At 33.2% G+C, this 22,825-nt stretch overlaps 3 protein-coding genes across 8 annotated transcripts; 1 reads left to right on the top strand and 2 right to left on the bottom strand.

Annotated features, from left to right (window-relative positions):
• Positions 1-7,720: 7,720 nt before the first annotated feature.
• Positions 7,721-10,613, bottom strand: LOC101218492 (transmembrane emp24 domain-containing protein p24delta3). Its single transcript, XM_004149910.3, has 4 exons — positions 10,240-10,613; positions 8,431-8,646; positions 8,274-8,350; positions 7,721-8,191 (listed from the first exon to the last, which is right to left on the bottom strand). The coding sequence occupies exons 1-4, from the start codon at positions 10,438-10,440 to the stop codon at positions 8,047-8,049; spliced, it is 639 nt and encodes a 212-aa protein (XP_004149958.1). The 5' UTR covers positions 10,441-10,613; the 3' UTR covers positions 7,721-8,046.
• Positions 10,614-17,712: 7,099 nt separating this feature from the next.
• On the top strand, positions 17,713-18,533 carry LOC101218253. The gene has a single exon (XM_004149909.3). It carries the CDS (start codon positions 17,896-17,898, stop codon positions 18,337-18,339), a length of 444 nt encoding a protein of 147 aa, XP_004149957.1. The 5' UTR covers positions 17,713-17,895; the 3' UTR covers positions 18,340-18,533.
• LOC101221796 (probable 3-hydroxyisobutyrate dehydrogenase-like 3, mitochondrial) lies at positions 18,480-22,619 on the bottom strand. Of its 6 annotated transcripts, none has more exons than XM_031883138.1 (6): positions 21,735-22,619; positions 20,189-21,622; positions 20,017-20,102; positions 19,418-19,894; positions 19,248-19,319; positions 18,480-19,155 (listed from the first exon to the last, which is right to left on the bottom strand). In XM_031883138.1, exons 1-2 carry the CDS (start codon positions 22,105-22,107, stop codon positions 21,147-21,149), a joined length of 849 nt encoding a protein of 282 aa, XP_031738998.1. In that variant the 5' UTR covers positions 22,108-22,619; the 3' UTR covers positions 18,480-19,155; positions 19,248-19,319; positions 19,418-19,894; positions 20,017-20,102; positions 20,189-21,146. The 6 variants fall into 6 exon arrangements, with proteins under 6 accessions (XP_031738998.1, XP_031738999.1, XP_031739001.1 ...); XM_031883139.1 differs by having other exon boundaries at positions 19,418-20,102; positions 20,189-20,272; positions 20,354-21,622; XM_031883141.1 differs by having other exon boundaries at positions 19,418-20,102; positions 20,189-20,481; positions 20,568-21,622.
• Positions 22,620-22,825: the final 206 nt, after the last annotated feature.

Genomic DNA, 22,825 nt, shown 5'->3' with positions numbered 1-22,825 from the left:
AGTATATGCTTATAATCACTACTACTCTACCCTTTAAATTTTATATTTTGGTTATATACTTTCTACTTATGTGAAAATAAGAAAACTAATTCAAAATAGTTGTTGAGTTTAGAATTTGATTTAAAATTTAAAAGTTTAGAAAAGAACCAAACAAATAATAAGCTAAACAATTTTCAAACATCCTATACATTTTTCTAACAACGAAGGCTTAGTTCGTCGTTTAAATGTGTAACCTTACAATTAATTGTTCCTCGACCGAGAGTTTTTCTTTTCCAATCTAGTAATTTTACTTATCATGTAACTATTAACGAAACTTTCATTTAGTGTACTAAATAATACACTATTCAATGCTTTTGTTTTGAAAGTAGGTCTATTCATGTACTATGCAAAGTCTTGATAGGATTAAACTTTTTTTTTTGTAGGTAGTCGTTTGATCTATTAGTACAATCTCATTAACTAATTTTAATTATATCTACCTATATTTAATTTTGAATTATTTACTTGACTTTAACGATGGAAGATTAACTCGATAAAAAACTGAAAATATTCTATTCTATTCTTTTTTATGCTATTCCTACGATTTCAAACACCATTTACTCCATAGAAAGGATTTGATTAAAAATCAATACATACAAAGATGAAATTGAGTTTTTAAAATTTTAAATTTTGAGATGAAGTAGTTCTAAAAAGAAAAAGAAAATTAAGACAGCCTTTTCTAACTTTTTCTTTTAGTTATGTATTTGTGTTGTTGAAGGAATGAGATGATAATTAATATGATATTAGAAGTGGGTTTAGCTCATGCATGACTAAAGTAATGGTTAAGCAATGAAGTTGATAACATAATTAATTACATAACTAGTTCATGCACTATGAAATAAGGAAAATAATTTTACAAGTCATCTTTACCAATTTTTTCTAATCTATAAATTATTATATCTTTGCATTCAGAAAAAAATTATACAGTGTATCAAACTTCTTGATATTAGATTATAAAATTCAAATCAGATTCTTATGTTAAAAGTTTAACATAACCTTATTCTACACCTAATATGCAAATACTTGAAACTAATATTTTAAGAGTATATATATAGTAAATTTATGAATGAAATTTCAATTTTTGTTTGGCTCCAAAAGTTTATTGTTTATTAGTATTTTTTTATATTTAGAATTGTTTTGAATGATGATGATAATAATAATAATAATCTCTCCTCTTAACTCTTTTGAGAAAAGAAAAAGAGAATAAAGCAGAATAGTCCAAAACCATGAAAATGTGGTTTGTGAAATGGACTAACAGCGTTATATTTGCAAGTGGATGGCAACTTTTTGTCCAATCTTGTTTTAAGGCTTTCTTCATTTTCAAAACATCAATTTCTTTCATTATAAAATTAATACATAAAAAGTCCAAATAAATTGTGATCAAGAAACTATAGAAAGATATATCAATTCTTCACTTCAAACATTGAATCAATAATGTGTATAATTTTTTCCTAAGATGTAAAAACACATTCAACTACTAAAACATTTGCATTATCTATGAATGAGATGCTACTTGTAGTTCATTGAATAACAAGTTATTGTAGTGATGCTACTAAAACACATTCAAATATAGTTCATTGAATCTTGTAGATATGATGCTACTTATATAAGAAAACTCAAGTTCTAAGGTATGTAAAGTTGCCTTAAAGAGACAACCAAACTTGTAGGGATTAGATTCTCTCTCTCACATATATATATATAAAGGTTTATGCATTTTTAAAAATATTTTAAAAAATAAATTAATATTATTTAAAAAGAAAAACTATATTTCAGCAATTTAAAAGAGCATTTTAAAGAATATAGCAAAGTAATTAAAATATTTACGAGTTATAGCAAAGTTCAAGATTCTATCAATAATAGCTACTAATAGCTAACGTGTGTTTAACTCAACTGACATCTGTATGTTCTTGTGGATAAGAGGTCTTTGGTTCAAACCTCCACCCCAAAATTTATTATTGATAGAATATGAAAATTTATCATTCACTCATTCACATTACCAATTTTGCACAGGGAGAGAACAAATTCTTTCTTTAGTTTCTTTTGGAATTATATAGGCATCATTCTCATCATCACAAATTTGGTAACATAATTTGATAATTGTAAGAGAAAAAGAAGAACAATGAATAAATTCCCCTTTCTCTACTCATTTTCATAAACACATTTAAATGTCTTTTCTATTATTATATCATATACTTTGTGATTGATCATCAATCAATCAATAACTTCCAACTACAATTAATCAAAATTATACCTATTTTTATCATTCATAAATTTCAAAAGATAAACCCATTGAATTACTTTTCAATAATAAATCATTAGTTGAACCCATGGTAGCATAATATATATATATATATATATATATATATATATATATATATATATTTCCCAACTTCCACTATCCACTAAATTATAAAATATTATCTTTTGTTTTTGTTTTTAATTACTAGCTATAAAGTAAAATATAGAATATGCTTTTAGGATTAGTTTAGAAAATTATAAACCTATTCCTAACCTTCACATGGTCTATATTGTTGGGTTATTCTCAACCAACAAAAACAACTTTACAAATTCACTATGCATACAACATTTCTATATTCAAATCAATCTTTTTTTTACAAAAAAAAGAAAACCCTAAAAGAATTTTTGTGGTGCCATATTCTTATTATTAAATATACTTTTTAGACCACAATAATGTTCTTTAAAAATAAGTCATTTCCAAAAGATATGTTCTTCTTTTAATAATCTTTCATTTTGTTTTATTTTAGTTCATCTCTTTCTATTGCTCTAAATTTTAGTCTCTTCAAATTCAGTTATCATAGTTTTTCAAATCTTTATAAAATTTATGTTTTCACAAAATTTGATTTTTTCCCCCCCAAAACTTCAAATGGGTTTTTCAAGGGTCAAAATAGATTTTCCAAATAGATTAAACATCTTTAAATTTTGAAAAAAATAAAATTTTGCCAAAATTGGATAATAGATAAGATATTGGAATAATATAGAATCTCAACATTAATCTTGTCCAAAATTTAATTGAAAAGGCTCAAACATATCAAATTTTGGGGTTAAATATGTCCGAGATTTTAATGAGAAAGCCTAAATATGTAGAATCTTGTTGTTATTTTGTCTAAGATTAACATCGAGATTTACATAACATCTAGAAAGCTCAAATTTATCGAATTTGTGTGTGGTGACTTAGATGTCATTTACAATAGGGGTGTGACAAACTTTGAATTTCTGAAAATTAGCAATTAGAGATTTGGAATTTAAAGATTTAAAAAAATGGTTAAAAATTGATATAGAATTTGATAGAGATAGTAAAAATTTGAGAAGATTTGAAAAAGGATTTGGAAGAATTATATAATTTTTTTGAAAAATCATAAAATTCTGGGGTTAATATTGGTTTAAGTTTTAATAGGAAAGCCAAACAAGTCGATGACATTGAAAAAGTCAAATTTTTAGTAAACCTTGGTGTTTTCTTGTATGAGATATATCGAGAATAACTATTATGGCATGTTATTTCTCACCGTTTCCCTTTTAAATAACCAAATCAAGTCTTAAAGCTTAAAAAAACACGTTTTTGAAAACTTCTTTCGAGTTTTTAAATAGATTAAGAATTCAAATATTTCTTCAAGGGAACTGAAAATTATATTAAAAAATTTGTGAAAAAAAGGATAAGAGTATTTGTTTTATAAACTTAAAACTAGAAGCAAAATAATCATAAAAGAGGACTAATCACACAAAATTTTCAAAGAAAATTGATGCGTAAGTTTTTCTATTGATTTTAGTATAGTATAATTGATACAATCTCTAATATTTGATCATTTGATGTTTTTTCTCTTATAATATATGAGATATAATTTAAACTTCTAATTTTTTGGTGCATAGAAAGTTGTAAATTTTGAGATCAATTTTAGAATCAACCTTTTGGAGTTCAAATTTTAGCATTCCAAGTCTTCAAATCTTAAGAAGGTTATAAGGTTTATTGATTTGGTCTACAATGTTCTGGAATTAAGCAAGGTCTAGTCTTTTAAGTCTTCAAATCTGAGGAAGGTTATAAAGTTTATTATTGAGAGTGTTGGTGTTCAAGACTTGGGTGCTTGTACTTGAATGTTGGAAGCTTTAAGTTTCAAAGCTTTGATATGTCTTTGATTTTCAAAGCTTCATAGAACTTCTCTTCTTCGACTCATCTTTAAAGCTTTCCACCTTTAGTTGTTCAGAGCTTTGAAATACCAATCTTAAGAACTTTATCCTTCAATACTTCTCATCTCTCCCAAAATAAAAGGAAACAGACCTCTATTTATGAAGGTTTCCCATGGGCTTCAAGTGGCTTAGGCCCGAATTTCCACATATGATGATATAGACGAAACAAACAAGGATCTTCAAAATGCAGCTATAGGTAAATTTTTATCTGGTAAATAAATCATTTGAGAAATTTTCAAAGAAATAATGTCAACAATTTGGGACTCGAGAGTGGATAGGTTTCATTTGAAAGAACAAAAAAACTGTGTTCAACTGTGAATTCCAAAACTCCAAAGACAAAAACAGAGTTATAAAAGAGGGACCATGGAGTTTCAACAATGCCCTGCTTTTGGTTAAAGATCCAAAAGGGCTCAATTCTTTCTCAGATGTGGAGTTCAGGTATTGCTCCTTTCGGGTTCACTTTTATAAAATCTCTATTGTCTGTCATTGTAGGGAATATGTGGAATGACTCCGACTAACTCGATAGAATATTTTGAGGAACTATATGAGAGTGGGGCAAGAAGATTTGGTGGGAAAATTACTTTAAGAGTTAGAGTTAAGATTGATAGACTCCTCTCTCTTGAACGTGAAACAAACATTAAATTAAGGAGTGATGGTAGAGGAAAGGTGGATAGTTGTTTCTTATGAAAAGTTTGACATTTTTTTTGTTGCAAGTGTCGTAGAGTGGGTCATATTGTGCAAGAATGTGAGAAGGTTGATGATGATGGTAAAGAGGAGCAAAAATATGGGATTTAGCTTAGGGATTCATAGAGTAGTAGAGGCATAGTGAAAGAAGGATGAGTGGAAAAGAAGAAGCCAATCAATCAAAGGTAGAGGTAGGGGAGGGGGACAGGGACCTGAGATTTGGAAGGGTGAAAATGATCCCCTAAGGTGGAGGACAAAAGAATGGAAGGTGGTAAGAACCCAAATGTGGAAGGTGAAATGAAAGGAAAGTCTAGAGGATTAGATTTTTGTTTTAAAAACATAATGAATCCTGTCGATAGGGGTAAAATGTAATGATGGTGCAAGAGAGTGAGGGTGAATGTGAATCAACGTTTGGAGCGATTGATTGATAAGAAAGAAAAGGTGTAGTGGAAACAATTGAAGCTATCAGATGCGAGGAAGAATTACAAACATATCTCATCACATAAACACACATTAGTCTCAAACAATCTTTTCGCCAAGAACATGAATTATTTCCTACTCCAAGACTCATCATCTCGAGTTTAGACTATTATGATATCATTTTCATTAATAGCATCCAGGAATATCTTTTGATTCACTCTTTGTTGCTCAAGTCGCCTAACACAATACACATCATTTTCTACATGCATGGTTGCCTTTACTCCTTATGTGCACATAACATTTAGCTTAATGACATGAAGAAGATTAATGGTTTGAACATAGCTTCACGTCCATAAAACATACTTTATACATGCATTATACATAAACATAATTTGAAATCATTTTAAGATATTCATATACAAAAAAATCTTTTTAAATCAGTAATAACTTAAAGAAAACATTCATATAAACCAATACTTTTAGAAGAAATCACTCACGGAGAACTTCCTTGCAAAACACCTAGCTTCCTCTCTCTTCTTCTTCTCGCCTAGGAGCAATTCAACAGAGTAACACTTCACTTCATGAATTCTTAGAATAAAACTTCTTAACATTCTATTGTCTTCCTCTATTTATACTAGTCCTTAAATAGATTAGTCATCCTTAAACTTATAATAATACGCCAACTTTTGCTCTTAGTGGTATACATGTAAACTTCATGTATATATCTTAAACATGTTTAGCTCTTAACCTTACACATAAACCCATGTTTCAAAATTAGACATCTTCCTCGCCTAACTCCATTTTCGAAGAACCTTACACGCCAGAGGTCCTATATGCATCACCTTATTTCCTGGCAAACTATCTTAACACCAATCTTCTCATCACTTAGTTCTATTCGAAACGTCTTCTTCAAACACTTAATCATCTTTTAGTCCTAATTTAAGTACGGGTCTCACACCCAAGGGAGATGGAGAAGGTGTTGGACACGATAAAAAAGATGGTTTTAAACTATGGATTGGCAGTCTCTTTGCAAAAGAAGAATGTTGCTGGAGTTAGCAAGTGGAAGTGGAAGCATCTTGCTAAGGAGGATGCAGGAAATAGAGTACAGGAACGTAGGACATGATCAGTGGTACAAACCATGGTAATGGCAATGGCAACAAGGAAGAAATGGAAAAGATAGGAAGAGGAACTTACTCCGATGAAGGAGGGATAACGGTGGTGGCAGCGAAGTAGCGTCGTCGGACGCCATGAATATTTTGTGTTGGAATGTTCGAGGTTGGGAGAATCCCCAAAATACTCCATACCCTTAGGCTTGAAGTCAAAAGGGTTGTTATCTAAATTGTGTTCATTTCTAAAATTATTTCATTTACGAATTTATTATTAATTATATAATAATGTTATTTTTTTATAAATATTATTAATTGCATTATCTCTCATCAATCATCAATTCATGTTTGAAATGTTTAGTTCTTTCTTTAGTTACAATTTTTTGTCATTTTTTATTTTTGTTTGATATTCATTTAATGTCTAATATATATATCTTTTTTTTTTTTTTTCATTTTAGGAAATTTTATTTATTTTCTTCAATACTCATAGCTAAAAATCAAGCACATTTCCATTGATCTCTCGGCATATAATCAAATGTAGTAATATATTGAAAAGTGTAAGTATTTATCACATATACCATATTTATTTTGTAGTGTATTACAAATATACTAGAAAATATAATATTAATATATGTCACATATATTGTTTCGTATATAATACAATATGTTTTACAAATTGTTTTGTTCATAATTTATCAAATATACCTTAGTTTATTTTTAAAAAAATAAAATACATCATGTTGTATCTATTAAATTTACATTCAAAATTTGTTGTCTATTCTGGCTTTCATTTATGAGTGTCAATTTTTAGATGTCTAAAAAAAAGTCCTTAATCGTGCATGTCTTGAAAAAACGATTTTGAAAAGTTATCATAATAATAATTATTATTATTATTTAAAAGTGAAAGGTAAGAAGGGCTGGAAATGTAAATTAGGCTACACTTTTTGTACAAAATAATAGCTTGTTAGGTTATTCATGTAAAAAATAGGAAAGTTAAAAGACAATTGTATAATTAAATCTATTTATTTAGGAGAAATTGCATCAAAAACAGTTAACATCGACAAGTTATTAGAGCTTTGGATACACATGTAGTAGGAACTCAATAAAATTTATAATAATAAATAGATAATCAATGCCCTTTAATCAATTCAATTGAGCTGGATTGATCTTAATTCTTTTGATTTCTTAAAGGAAAAAAAAATGGGATTATTCAAAGCTAAACATTGTCAACCATATTGTCTTAAGTTAAACTTGGGACTAATAGAAACTGAAGCTGCTAGCTAAGCTGCTGATTTGCAACTATATCTTATATGCTCACATTTTGATCAAATTATGGTATGATCCATCTCCTTGACCTTCAATTTCTCTAAGAATCCTAATCTTGTAAAGGATGATGAACAACAACATTGAATCTCAACAAGCAAGACTCTCTAAATTCTATCAAAGAAACAGAGGAAAAAGAAAAAACAAAATCTGGAATAAAAATTATAAACAAGCCCTGCATGGCTTGCAGTTCGTGTCAAAACTTCTCTACTTTGTATGAAGAAATAAAACTAAATAAGTTAACAATCTCTTTCTGAAACATGAGTTAGAAGAGTCTCTAAATAAGTTTTTTCTTCTGAAAGAATCGCTTCAAGTACCATATTTGTAAAGTAGAAGCAGCAATGCACACGCCCAAGGACATGACGCTATACCACGCAACTCGTGCGTTTGTCCTCTCGCTCACTGTCCTCATATCTGCTTCTCTGTAACAATCCAAAATTATATAAATGAGATTAATGGCTAGATTTTGTTAAGCATCCATTTTTACCATGGAAACTTAGTTACCTGTCCTTGAGATAGAGTAGATTTTCATGAATAGCTTCAACTGCTCCCTCCAGTTTCCTCAGCTCGAGTTCAACACCCTAAATGAGAATGAGGTTGAGCATTAGAATGGATGTTTTAGGGTATAGTGAATGTGGAAAGGTGAAGAGGAGGTCGTTACCTCAATCTTCTCTTTTTTTGCAACTGATTCCCAATCCTTGGCTGCAATACCAGTTCTCCAATCAAGGTTGACGCTTATCTCATTGCCAGCTTCATGTTTGTGGTCAGACAACCAGAAACATACTAGGTAATTACCAGCCTCAGTAGTCGTAAATGCAAACTGGCCGTGTGTTACATTCTCTGAGTGATGAAGATTGTTCCCATACGGAGATGTCACCTAAATGAGCCCATCATTGATCAGTTAAGTGTAAAACAATAACAGACATCAAGATATTAGAAGAAGCTACCCATCAACTTGAAAAGAAACACTTTCCACACATCAACCAAAAACATCATTAGCTCATGTCTTTAAAATTAATGGATTTTGTGAAAGGTTTGAGAAGAACAAAACCAAGAATTTTACAAGACAAAGCCAAATCATCCAAGGAAGCTTTCAAATCTGCCATTTTCAATGCTTTCCTTTAAGGTAAAGATAACTATAGGTCATTGAGAGCCATAGTGCAGGCACAACCAATGGACTGGCTAGTTACCCTAAAATATAGAGTGCAGTTGACCTGGTTGTTTACAACTCTACATGAACAGTGACTCCATCGGTAGTACAGATCAAATGGTCTAAGCACCGGCAAGTCTAAACTTGACAGGAGTTGTTGAAGTCTTAGATTGGGGGGTCAAAGAGAAATTAGTTAAAACCAAGAAATAGCAAACGAAGCTTATTTACTAAGTGCAATGTTCTCTTAAAGATGTTCAGCAGGGATACGTAGGTTAAGAAACAACCCCTCAATGCAATCCACCAAAGAAATGGCCAAAGCATTTCATCTAGAGACTCAAATTGAACTGTAAATAAGGATCCGCTATGTCAATAACATAAATACTATTAACGTTTTGAGACTCCTTTTCTCTTTTTCTTTTTCCTCTCTCCCTTGGTTTGGGGTGGGGTTGTGTATGGTTGTGGGTGGGGATCTAAAATATGACATGTAATTTTCAAGGAATTGTACAAGGACATGGAAACGAGAGCTAAGCTCCTAAATTCTTGTTATCCAATTTAAATCGTTATCAGGAAAGTAAGGTGCATGATGTGTGCCAAGAGCAATTTGAATTTTATCACCATCACTTTACTGGAAAAGACCTTTAAAAAAGTGACACCTCAGATCCAAGATCCAACTTTTTCATCACCCTCCTCATGAATCATCCTCCAAACGTCAAAATAGACTAGAAATCATATGCATGAAGAAGAATTCTCTTAAACAATTTGCAAAAACCATATGTTAAGTTAGGTCAGCAGCAAATTCCCAAGGTATTCCTCTTATCCTTGAAATCAATCCACAACGATTCCTATAAATGTTTTGAAATAATCTTAACAGCCAAAATCAGAAACCAAACAAACAAAAATTGGACGAAACAGCCTCCATAGCAGTAAAGAAAAGATTACATTCACAGAAGTAATCTCTTTCTTTTATCTCACTGTAATGATATGCCTACAGGGTTGTGAAAACATCAGAATTTAGAATTATAATTCGAAGAGAAAAAAAAGGGGAGAAATCCAAAAGAAATAGATCATAGTTCTTTGCATTTCGCAATTGGTGGGCAAAACCAAACGGGAGTGACAAATCAACAAATACATAGCATAGACAAGAACCAATCGTACCCATCAGGGTGGGTTTTTTTTTAATTAAGCGTATCAATTGTATTCTATAGCCCAAGGGCACTAATGAAACATATTAACGAATCAAGAAACTTGAAATGCAAAACTCCAAGGGCACTAATGAAAGAGGCATTGAAAAAGAAAAAAGGTTTAATGTGGAAAATTGACCTTGATAGAGATGGTGGGGGAGTGAGAATGATCAGCGACGACGACATAATCGGCAAGAACGACAACGTTGGTCTGGATTTCCTCGGAGACGCACTTGGTCCCAGATGGAGGCAAGTTCAACCAGATTGAATGGGCAGTTCGAAGAAGATCTGTGGCGAAGAAACAGAGGAGGAACAACGGCAATACAACTTCCCAGCGCATGATGTTTCTGAATCTAGAAATCGCAAATGGAATCCGATTTGTGGTTTCAGATCAGAGATTAGAAATGGAAGAGTAAGAGGAAGAAGCCAATGACTTTGGTAATCTGAATTCTCCCGACTCTCTTCGTATCGTTTTGTTCCTTCACGAACAATTAAATTTCCATTTTTTTCCTTTTCCTTGTTCTTTATCCTTTTCCTTTATTAAATTATTATTATAAAGTATTTTACCAAAATAACCAAAAATCACTCTCGATCTTTTTTCTTTTACTGAAGAAAGAAAGGGACAAAATTGATATTTTAACCGTAGTTGAATTATATTAATTTGTCATATACTTTGAGATGTGTTTTATTGTGGGGAGTATAGTTGGTTAAAATCATTTTTCCATATCATTTCATAATTCAAAATCAATTTTTATATCTTAAAATTATATTTAAAAAATATTAAATTAATTTTGAGCCTTCTAAAATGAAAACAAGAAATTAAGTTGTTAATGAAATCAACTTCAGCAACATGTCAACCACATTGTCATAGGCATTGTGTTATATGTTTGGTCGTAAGTTTTGGATGAATACCTTCTCGATTATCTTGTGATTTGCAAATTAATTTTTGTATCCACGTTCCTTATTTTCTTCTAAAAGATTTTATAGCCATTTATATATATTGTGCTAGTATTCAATTTTAGGGTTAGTGGCTATATGTTAGGGTTTGCAAATTTTCATGTCCTTCTTCCTTATTTTCTAGAAATATTTGTTCTAGCCATGTTAGAACGTTTGCATCGAATGTTTTAAGCTTAGGGTTTGTTTAAGACTCGTTCAACTAATGTATTCTAATTAAAAATCTTTGTGTTCGTTGTTGAGATTGTTTTACTCGACAACCTTTGTAAAATTCAAGGAAAGTTTTTTCTTTGTTATAGTATTTAGGAGAACCTAAATATAGTGAATGTGAAAGAATCTCATACTTAGGTGGAGCCTAAGTAGTGTTAACATGCACTCCATGTTGACAAGAAGTGTTGAGGAGGAAGGGGTGTGAAAGATAGATTTGGTAGAATTGAGCTTTGGAATTGGATATGGACATTGAGGAGGGTTAATATTGAACTAGAAGGGTGAGACGTCCAAGATGTGGAAGGAGTTTTAAGTAGTAAGAGGTAAGATAAAGTAAGTAAGCAATAGAGTTGGAGTAGGCCTTTGAAAGTAGGCAATGTGGTTCTTGAGCAAGATAGAGTGAAGTTTGTTGTTAGCAAAAAGGAAGTTGGGAAAATAAGTTTTAATGAAGCATTGAAATTTTAGATAGATTTTGTGGACAAAAGATGTTGAGATATTAAAGGGACGCTGGCAGGAAGTTTGGCAGCACGGCAATAGGTAACAAGTCGGACACATGGCGTACAGATAAGTAGGTTTAATTTGGAGTGGTATAATTGGGATGAGTTTAAAAATTAAATAAGTTTGGGAGGTGGCGTGTGTGGAAACTTAGTAAGAGGTGGTTGCATATTATCCTTTTTCGACATGTCTCGAATGTCCAACATAACATCGAAAAACTGTTTAACATACTCTCTACAAGTTCCTACAGTTTCTTCCGGCAATAAATTCAACATTTTCTAGGAAAAATTGAGCCCTTGGTTTTTTTCTTAAAATCTTCCCACGTATCAATGGTATATTGACCATTTTGGATGTCGTTCACTTTCGACCTCTACTAGAGCTTTACATCATCAGACAAAGGCATGGAGGCTAATGTCACCTTTAGTTTCTCCAAAATTGGTTCCATTGGCCTTAAAGTACTGATCCATATCAAAGATGAAACTTTCAAGCTCTTTAGCATCACGGTTCACATTGAAGGCTTTGGTTCCAGGATCTTGAACTTGCTCAAAATACTACAAGCTTGATTTGGGGATTGGTTCCCCCTGCATAGTTAAATTCATTTGCACTTCCATCGGTCTTGATTGTCTCTATCATGGCTCTAAAGTCGTCTGAAAGATGGCTGAACAACTTTAGCATGGTCTTCTGGGAGCAGTTAAGCTCTTCTATATGTGTGACAAACTTGAAGAGGCGCTACTCCCACATTCAAAACTATCAGTTCGGGCGACTTTGTGTTCTATCGAATCAACCCTCAGCGTCAATTTGTTTATGGGTAATCCATCTATCTGGTAATTCAATACATCCAATCGTGTCTGGAGAAATATTACTTCATCTGGTAATTCTCTCAGATACAAGAATTGCTCTTCAATCTCAATTAGTCGCTCAGACTGCGACTTCGACAGTTGCTTCACTGTCAACATAATTGTGTCTCACTTAGTCAAGGAGCTAACAAAGCTTTTATACCACTTGTCATAATTGTAACTTTTTAAACATGAAATCGACGATTGTGTGACACTTGTTCTAACACAGTGAACAAGTCGCGGTCAAACTATGTAGCCTCCCTTCACATTTTGAGAGAAATTGGTTTTATAAAATGTCAGATAGAGAAAAGCATTGAAAACATCATTAAAGAAAACATTGAAGACTATCAATTACAAAAAAAGCTTAGATTGCAAAAAGTACAACAAAGCATGGTTGGTGATTCAACTATTATGTCTCCCTATAATACATTTTACATTTTTTTTTATCTTTGGCAAGCTTGCATATGAAAATTGTGAAACGTCACACCCTAGGTCCGTAACAACAAAAGGAAATGAATAGGTTAAACTAAGTACAAAACATAAAGATAAGGTGGTTTGAAGATGTTTGGGCATGCGGCCATAGACAAACAACGCCTTGGACAAGGATGTTCGGGACACGGGTGACCCTTCAAAACAGTTACGTTTCCGAAAATCATTATTTTTAATTCGCTATGTTGTGTGACATTCAAAAGTTTTTCTATAAATGTGTTTGGTTGCTAAATTGTTTTCTTACAAAATGGTATTTGGTAAAATGTTTTTAAACAATCAATACTGATACCCAATTCTATAAGTTGACTTTATGTGAACATGTGAGAAAAAGTAGTCAGGAGATTGAGACGAGTCTACCTAAGTAAGAAAAAGAGTTGGTATGAGTTATTCCACCAATTGGTATAACCGAATGTGTGAGTTTGTCCCCCTCAAAACGAAAGTTGAAACAACTGAATGTCTTAGTGTTGTCCACTTGAACATTAAGAGTGTGAGTATACCTACATCAGTGGTTGGAAGTGTAAAGTATGCATCAACATTTAGGTTCTAGGCACGTTGAGATGTGTTCGACCTAAGGTTGAACGAGATCAAATTGATGAGGTTTTGGCATTCGACGCCCAGACAATGACTCAGTATCAAATGAGTGCTTAAGGAAGAAAATGAATTTAAATTGTTTTGTGTGTTGAAAATTGTTTTCTCTAAAAATTGTCACTCACCAAGCATTTGGCCTTTTGGAATGTCCCCTCGCCCCAGGTAGCAAGAGTTCTAGGTGCCAAAGTAAGCTATATATTGTCTACCCATGTCGCAACATGAGGTCTTAGGTCCATTTCATTGCATAGTGTTAAAAAGCTTAAGTTTGCACGTGTAAATATTCATAGCTAGTATGTCAAAAGAGAAGTTGTACAACTCATGATGTACATTTTTAACTAGAGTACTAGTTTGTAAATTGTACTAAATGCGAAAATCAATAAAGTCAACTGTTACCATTCAACATTTAGTTTCATCTCGTGATTACATTGATGTCTCAATATAAAGTATAAAGTATATGTTTTATAACAAATGTTGAGCTATTTGTTCTTACTTGAAGTTTCATCTTGCCGTTGAGTGTCACCTCATATAAGCACTACAAGAAATTATTTTTTAGCAACAAAGTTTTAGTGGCACAAGTAATTTTTGTTGATAAAAGATTATTTATAGCAACACGTTAAAAATGTGTCACAAAATATAATTATTAGCAATGCATTTTTTTATTTGCGCCAATGATAAATTGTAGAAATACAAGTTATTGTGGCTTTTTAGATAGAATAATGAAATCTCAATGCTGAAAAAATGAAGAAAACGCGTAGTGGAATAAATAAAATAAGATGATTATACATTACAAGTGTCAAAAAAGTGTTATGCATGTTTCTCACAGTTTTAAGTCTTAATGTAGAAATTTTTAGGTGAAAGAGAGAAAAGTAGCTTAGCAACAACTCTCAGGCGAGGAGACATGCAACAACCCAACGATAAGAGAAATGATGCTAGACGATCTACATTGCTAGGAGACACAATTGGTTGGCACGAATGCTAAAAAAAAAAAAAAAAGGACGTTTGTGATGCTATTTAGCTCTATGAGAGAATTAATAAAGGCTAGACGATGTTGAGTCTCATCTATCATCGCCTATAAATACAAGGTTATCTCTTCAAAACAAAGTAGGGCAAGAGTTTGGAGAACAAACACACTTAATCCCTAACCTCTCTTCTGTGATTTAAGTGAAAGCTTAGAATATAGTTGAGATGAATCTATAACCATTCTCTCCCTTAGTGTAATAAACAGAAAAGGAAGCCGATGAGCATAAGATTATGCTCAGAGGCTCGACCCACATCTTTATGCTTCTATTTGTATTTTTTTTATCATGTATTTGTAATTTGAACCCATGGCCAAAAGGCCTAAAGTTCTATTTATGAATGTAATTCCCTACTGCTTCCATTCTCCCATTTCTTTATCTCTTTGCACTATTAGTTCTTTCTAAACATGAAAAGACATAAGGTGTAATTAGTACTAGAGAATATGGATGTTTGTATTATTTGTCTTGTTGAGTTAAATGTTGCAATCAATACCCCATTCCATTTGAGAGAAAGAATGGAGTATTGAGTGTTGTCACTCAAAAGAGTGGTGACCTGGACTTAACTAGACAGTCGGTGAAAAGAATGTAGCAATACATTCTTGTCACAGAATTCCTCTTTAATATATATATCAGAAATGTGAGTGTGTATGGCGATAAGGCATCGAGGTCGCTCGCCTTAATATAGAATGAGTTGTAGATAATGCAATCAAATGGATCATATATAAATCATATGATAACTTTGAGTATTTACATCCAAAAAGGCAAACAAGTATGGCGAAGGCACCAAAAGATTGCTCGCCCTAAATTTAAAGTTAAAGAATGATTTATATCGCTTTAATTGCTAATTGCCCTTGTCTTGCATCTAATTACACAAGTACTCATTCATCCATATCGCCTAAACACAACTCAGTACATATTATGCATAACTCTTGCATCCATTTCCATTTTGTTTCTCCAACGCATATTGTATAATTATGCGTAGGATAGATAATACAATTCATAATTTATACTATACATAAATTATATGAAGTTAAATTGCATGTTATAATCTTAAGTTCATTAAGTCTCTGAGTTTGATCCTGGCTTACCTAAGAAACCTCTCTTTTCACTTACACTTGAGCAGAGAGAGGAAAGCTTGTACATACACAAATATCCTTAGACAAAGCAAAGTAGGTGTCAGCCCCTTTCATCACATGATCCTATCTTAATCGTCTAGTTTAGTTGCAAACTTGGAGCCTATGTCTCACATTCACGATAGCTCAAAACATAGAGTATAAATCAAAACAAACAAGTTTTTGGTGTCGTTGTCAGTTAATTTAATTGTTTTACTTTTAGATTTAACTTGTGTGCTAATTTCATACAAAAAGTTCAATTTCGATTGAATTGCGTATTTACGTGAAGGATGCATGAACAAGTTTATGAGTGAGGAAAATTATTTTAAATTCGAGCTTAACCTTGAATTTGAATGAACCTTTCAACAGAGAAGACGAGAAAGAAGGCAGAGGCGATAAGAAGCTAAAAGAATGGCAAACAACAATGAAGTTCCTCTGAACCCAAACCTAAATGTTGCCCCTGGACAAGAACATTACATTTTGATAGCCCATGATGTAAATAGACCTATCAGAGAGTATACATCACCAAACTTGTATGACTTTAATCTCGGTATCGCCTACCCCTATTTGGCGATAATACCAAGTTTGAGATGAAGTCGACCATGCTTCAGATACTATGACTATTCCGTAGTTATAGTAGTCTAGATTGGTATTTGAGTTTTGTTTAGATTTATTTGAGTTGGGTGATTTTGATATGAGTTTGGTGCTTTTAGGTTTGACATGCCCATCTCTTTTCCTCCTTGTGATTAAGACTATAGTTTTATTTCCTTTTGCTTAAGTTTTATGTTAATGTATTTGAGTTTTGTTTAGATTCCTTTGAGGTATTAGTAGGTTGATGAGCTAAATTAGGTTATTTAATGTCGATCATGGTTTGTTATACAATATGAATTGAGTGCTCTTGAAAAAGTGTTGGTTTGAATCTTGCTCTTTTTCTCTGGTTGCTTTCTTATATATTTCAAATTTTGAAGCATGCTCTTGTTTTTTTCTTTGCTTTGTTACACATTTCAAGTTTGAAGCATACTCTTGATGTTGTTACTTATACAAAATGAGTTAGGTTATTTTTTTGACAATTTTCTTTTAATGATTTTGGTGGTTTTAGGTTTGACATGTCCCCCTCCATTTTTTCCTCATTGTGATTAGAACTATAGTTTTGTTTCATTTCTAAGTTGTATGTTTATGAATTAGTTTCGTTTGAGGTTAAGCGTAGGTTGATGAGCTAACTTACGATTGATGAGTTTACGTGAAGCATGCTTTCTTGTTTATGAGTTTATATGGCTATCCAACTCCCCTTCCTTACTGAATTTTGAATAGTGAGTTGACGATTCCTTTAATATAGAATCATAATATTCTTGTCCTCCATTTTGTTTTCTTAATGTGTTTTGTTTTATTATATGTTTGACTTTGGTTTGTTTTGTTCAATTCTTCTATTCTTTTAATGCTTACATATTTTACTTATTTATTTGTCAGATATGATGCACAAATGGTTTTCTATAAGTTTTGGTGTTAACTTCGAACGAAAATGGAAAAAGATTGGTTGATATCTTATAATTTTGTTCGAAAAATTATTTCATGCTTCCAAGACCTTTTGTAAGAATTTTTGTTATACAAATGCTTTTAAGAATTCTTGTTATGTAAATTAGTGGTGGGGTATTTGGAACTAACTAATTTGTACATGAGTTACTTAACTTAGGTTGATATTACTCAAACTCTTTCTAAAATTATCATACAAAGCTTAAGATTTGATCATACAAAGCTTGAATAAGCAATAAATAAGAGGAGCTGAAAAGTAGGGGAAGAAGTTAAAGATGAGTAAGTAAAGGAGTGTCATTCCTAGATTATTAGGGTAAGGTTTAAATTTGATAAAAAAATGGTAAGAGGGTAGCCTATAAATTGACATTTTCCTAAACATTATTATTGTAATGGGTCCAACGTCCAAGCTTAAGATTCCTTCTCAAACGTTCAATTCTACTTTTTGAGATGCTAATAAAACTCTACAAACACTGCTACAACTTTCTTCCCCACTCCTCCCATCATCTTCATCTGATTCTCCATTCTCAACCATCCATTACCCTTTTACCTCCTTCCAAACCCTCCTCCCATGGAAGCTCTCATCTCCCAGTTCACTTTCCTCTCCGATCAAGCTCTCCACGACAAGAATTTCGACCCCTCCACCATTGAAGACCTCATGAAGCTCTTCGAGATCGAAGCGTACAAGTCCTGGGCTGCCATCGAGCTCCAACACCAGAATGAAGTTCAAGACGCTGAGATCGCGATGCAGCAGGCTGAGGATTACCTCGATTCCGTCATGGAAGATGCCATGGATGAGTTCAGACGTTTCGAAGAGGAGTTTGATCGGATGGCTGAAGCTGAGCTACAACAACTCCTTGATAAGTCTGAGAAGGCTCGCAAGATGGGTAGTTTGATGGAGAAAGCTGCGTCGGTTGCTTCTAAGAGGTATATGGAGGCAGCTATGAATTCTGCCACTGCTTCCATGAGATCTGCCTGGAAGGCTATTTCTTCCAATAAGGTTCATCCTTCCTGAAGCTGCTCTTTTCATTTTCATTTCTTGTTGAATTGCAATCTATTTATCTTTTCAATGTTGGATCAAAACCCAGTTTTAAAAGCCTTTTACTTGTACTCTACTTTTAGAAAGACAAGGAATTATCTCCATAAATTGTACAATTAATGCATAAATAACTACTTCCATTACGTTCAAATATGATAACACTTTCAGAAGCTTCTTCTGTTTGGATTCTGCTTACGAAAAATGTACATTTCTGGAACTGAAAATTTTCATGATTAATGCCTAAGATGCTATAAGTCATACTTCAACTACTCAATCTTCTTTCCTGTTTGAGAGTGATTTATAGATACAGAAGGTACATTATTGAACTATGGTCATTGTGATTCTGAGAAATTGTGGGCTTAATTGTTATGCTGAGTTTCTGATTCTTCAATAGCCAATAACTTGAAACCTCTGACGTTTGGTTTGTTGAGAGGGTGGATGTGGTGAGTATTGGTGGTATCTCTGTTTTCTTTCATATTTTTCTTCCTTCTACCACTCAGACAAATCCACTGAATTATAATTGGGATGGCTCTCCTCTGTTTTCTTTCATCTTCCTTCACTTGAATGCTCTTATTTTTGTCCTCTTGCCATTGGGATAATAAATGCAGTGGTTTTGGGTGAATAATCATGGAGATGCTCACTTTTTTTAATTTCACCTTCCTCTAGTTCATTATCGTTCTCTTTCTCTTGCCATTTAGATAAGTCCAGCGGCTGATTCTTTGAAGTTCAAGATCAGGCAAAAACCTGTATGGAAGTTTCCTATCATCCTTTTTTCGGAGTGTGATCAATATCCTGCAATATGCCAAAAAGATTCAAAATATTAGGAACTTTTTTCTTTTGGGAATGATTTGAAGATTGTAAAATAACAATATTAGATATTCGACCTTTTAGCTTTGACACTAGGTACACAATGCTTGGCAAGATCAGGTCCATTACCACTTGAAATCAATACAGAACTGCAATATCAACAGAGGCATAGACATTAGATTAGATTTATAACCAAGAAAATGAAATGGACAAACAAAGAAAGCACAATAATGGTACTTGTGCACACCCTTTAGGCAAAGGAATCGAGACAGGACCAGAGAACTCTCCAGGATTAACAACTTTTAGTCAAGTGCCAAATATGATGTTACTTTCTGTTCGAAATGACACAGTGCAAAAGGGTCTTAGAAAGTCATGGTGATCAATGTGTGGAGGAATGCAACATCCCTTCATTGTATATGTTTACGATGCAACTATTGGGGATGCATGTGCAGTGTAGAACCAGTCTGTCACCATTCTCTGATCATCTTCTTAAACAAAGATGGCAATGGATCAACTTCTTCATCTCTTAAGATACCAGGTGTATTAACAGTCTAAGGGAAAATATAAGTGACTTTCTCATCTCTATTAATGCCTTACCCAAGGGTATTTGTACAAATGTGAGAAAGGTAAATAATTAGTTTGTTAGTTGTTAAACTAACTAACAAACTAAAAACAGGTTCTAATCTTCTTTAACTGTTTAATAAGGTGGAGTTCCATTTTTATCCTACAAAAGGACAATATAGAATAAGACAGGCAACTAAGGAAGCAAAGGGGTTTGAAGAAATTTGTACTGAACAAGAACACCATGAATACGAAGGTAGTTAAGAAAGCAGTGAAGTCAAAGACCATTGCATAATTGTAGCAGCATCCAAATTGAATGGTAACTCTTCCTTGATATCTCATCCACTTTCTAGTTTCGGAATACGTACTCTCTGTTGAAAATATACAAGAACGATAATGAGCATATATTGCAAGAACAGAAGTGAATTAGAAAGCAAAGTATGGGAAGAATAAATACTTCCAAGTTGGGCTCTTCATCCTTTTTGTTGTAAATGGTAAACATAATCAACAATGTTCTTCTGCTCTTCGTGGTTAAAAACTCCTGTGAGAAGCTCTAGCTCTTGAACAACATTTTTCAGTTTGCATCTATCCTTTCCAAATGAACAAACTCCTCCTTACTTACTTTGGAAGATTTTAATTTTTCCATCCCATCATCCAATATTAAATCTGAATTATTAGAAAATCCCCTATTCCTCTTCCTGTTCTCCTCAGTTGCAAAATGATATATTTCTGAATTGTGGTTGTGACTTTCTGCAGAGAAGTAAAATGAGATTCAAAGAAGAAAAAAAAAAGGAAACGACAAATTTCAAAGGATTTTAACTTGACCGAAAACTAACAATATCAGCACACCGAACCTCGAAAGCTTTACAACTAGCACTCAAAGCCTTGTATCTTTTAATCAATGTTCAAGGGAAAAATACATTTGTAATCCCCTGTTTTGGGGAACCAGTACTTTTAGTTCCTCATCTTTTAAAGAAAAGATTTAAAAGGTCCCTTTACAAAAAAAAAAATATATATTATTAAATTTTAAACAAAAATTGGACTAAATGCCACAATGACTCGGAGAAAAATCATTTTTTTTTAAATATTATCTCATCTCTCCTCTCCTCTCTCTCTCATTTTCTTCCCTCTCATTCTCTCTTTTACGTGTAGAAAAAAAAAAAGAAAAGAGATAAATCAACTATGGTCCTACACTACACTACACCACTCTCCTTTTCTCTTCTTCCTCTCTCTCTCTAACTGATTTCATTGCATTTTAAAGACCCAAAAAACCTAACACTCTAAAACCCACTAATTGACAGGAGAGATGAGATAATATTTTTTAAAAAGGTTTCATTGTGCTACTTTAGCATTTACTCCAATTTTTACTCATATTTAATATTCTTCCTTGTAGAGGGGGCTTTTAAATCCAATTTTTAAAACTTAGGAATTAAATTGGTCAATGGAGCTCCCGGCAACACTACAACCCTCTCATCATCCCCTTCTTCCACAACATCCACACCTATTCCTAAATCCTTCACCATATACTCAGCAAACCCACCAGGCCTAAAGTCCCTTCCTATCATCCTCTCACCAAACAGTTCCATTGCCATTGACCATGCTCCCCCTCCCCTCACAGCTTCCACAAACTTCTTCATGTCCAACCCCGCTCGCTCCGCAAACACCAACCCTTCACTCAGCCCCAACAAATTCGCCGAAATTGGAAACTGGTTTGCTATCTTGCAACTCTGCCCACACCCAGCTTCACCTACATATGTTACTTTCCCCAACACTTCAAACAAAGGTAATAACCAATTCACTACCCCTTCATCTCCACCACCAAAAATGGCTAACTTTCCATCTCTAGCCCCAATGTCACCCCCTGACACCGGTGCGTCCACAGCCCAACAACCTGCCAAGAATATCGCTAAATGATTAAACATATCATAGAGTAACTCATCCAGCTAAACTTTCAATCATGTCATCAAACTCTAGTAATTCAGTGGAATAAATTTTAATACGACCTTTTGCACGAGCAGCGGTAAATATGTCGCGGGCAAGCGCGGGGTGGCTACTAGTGGTGTCAACGACGACGCCACCAGGATTCAAGCCTTGTAGGATCCCATTCTCGTCTAGGACATTTTGTCGAACATCTAATGGGTGACCCACCATTGTGAAAACAATATCGCTGACCTGAGCTAATTCTAAAACAGAGTTAACAAGAAGAGCCCCTTTGGATTGTAAATCAAGAGCTTTGGAAGGGGTACGAGCGTAGAGAGAGAGAGAGTAACCTGCGGAGAGGAGACGAGTGGCCATAGCGGCGCCCATAACTCCGATGCCAATCCATCCAATACGAGTTTTGGTGGGAGAAATGGGGTTCGGATAAGGAGTTTCCATGGTGGATTAAGGAATAATCAAGCTCAAGCAACTGAGTAGAAATAGCAATAGATCTCAAAAGTTGTTGGTTTGTTTATTCTCCTTCGTCTATCACTTTGGCCATTTTCTTTTAGAAAAGGAATAAAAGAAAGATACTTTGAAAACAGGCCCGTGTGATTCCATAGAATAAATACATTAATGGCAACATTTGACAACTTTGACATCACTAATTCCGAACAGATGCAAGTTGGACAGCCACCTCTTCACAAATTCTGCACACTTTTTTTTGTCCTCCGCACCATCTTTCAAACTACACAACTTTTTCCGTGTCATATTGACTTCATTCTCTTCTTGACTTGCTGAACTAACATTATACAAAAATTTGGGTTCAAAATTTTCGAGCTCTCGTTGTGCATTTGCAAGCTTTTTGGACATGCAGTGTGAAAGCCTCTTGTATCTTTTTTGCCTTACTTCTTGTGATTGGTCATTCAGGTACATGTAATGGATTATTGATTGGATCCACATCAGTATAATTCCACTTCTCAACACTTCAAACACTCAACACACATATAGGCTGCAACATATAATTATTAACACAAAACCCATAAGCATTGTTTTATTTAAAAAGATAACTTTGGTTTTCAAGGAGCTGTCCCATGAAGCTTAGTTTATATCGGTTCCAATACAATGGACATCTCTAAAATATAAACAAACCTCTGTTCCTTCATTGTCCGCCATT

The sequence above is a fragment of the Cucumis sativus genome, chromosome 3 (genome assembly GCF_000004075.3).
Source record: "Cucumis sativus cultivar 9930 chromosome 3, Cucumber_9930_V3, whole genome shotgun sequence".
Classification (NCBI taxonomy): Eukaryota; Viridiplantae; Streptophyta; class Magnoliopsida; order Cucurbitales; family Cucurbitaceae; genus Cucumis; species Cucumis sativus.
This window is presented reverse-complemented; position numbering and strand designations above follow the sequence as displayed.

What these genes read in the sequence shown, in the direction of transcription:
- LOC101221796 (XM_031883137.1), bottom strand. Translation starts at nt 22,107, where the DNA reads ATGGAAACTCCTTATCCGAACCCCATTTCTCCCACCAAAACTCGTATT. An exon ending in TACCGCTGCTCGTGCAAAAG is followed by an intron (nt 21,623 to 21,734) that starts GTCGTATTAAAA and finishes TATTCTTGGCAG; the next exon opens with GTTGTTGGGCTGTGGACGCA.
- LOC101218253 (XM_004149909.3), top strand. Translation starts at nt 17,896, where the DNA reads ATGGAAGCTCTCATCTCCCAGTTCACTTTCCTCTCCGATCAAGCTCTC.
- LOC101218492 (XM_004149910.3), bottom strand. Translation starts at nt 10,440, where the DNA reads ATGCGCTGGGAAGTTGTATTGCCGTTGTTCCTCCTCTGTTTCTTCGCC. An exon ending in CAAAAAAAGAGAAGATTGAG is followed by an intron (nt 8,351 to 8,430) that starts GTAACGACCTCC and finishes ATTCTCATTTAG; the next exon opens with GGTGTTGAACTCGAGCTGAG. An exon ending in CTACTCTATCTCAAGGACAG is followed by an intron (nt 8,192 to 8,273) that starts GTAACTAAGTTT and finishes GGATTGTTACAG; the next exon opens with AGAAGCAGATATGAGGACAG.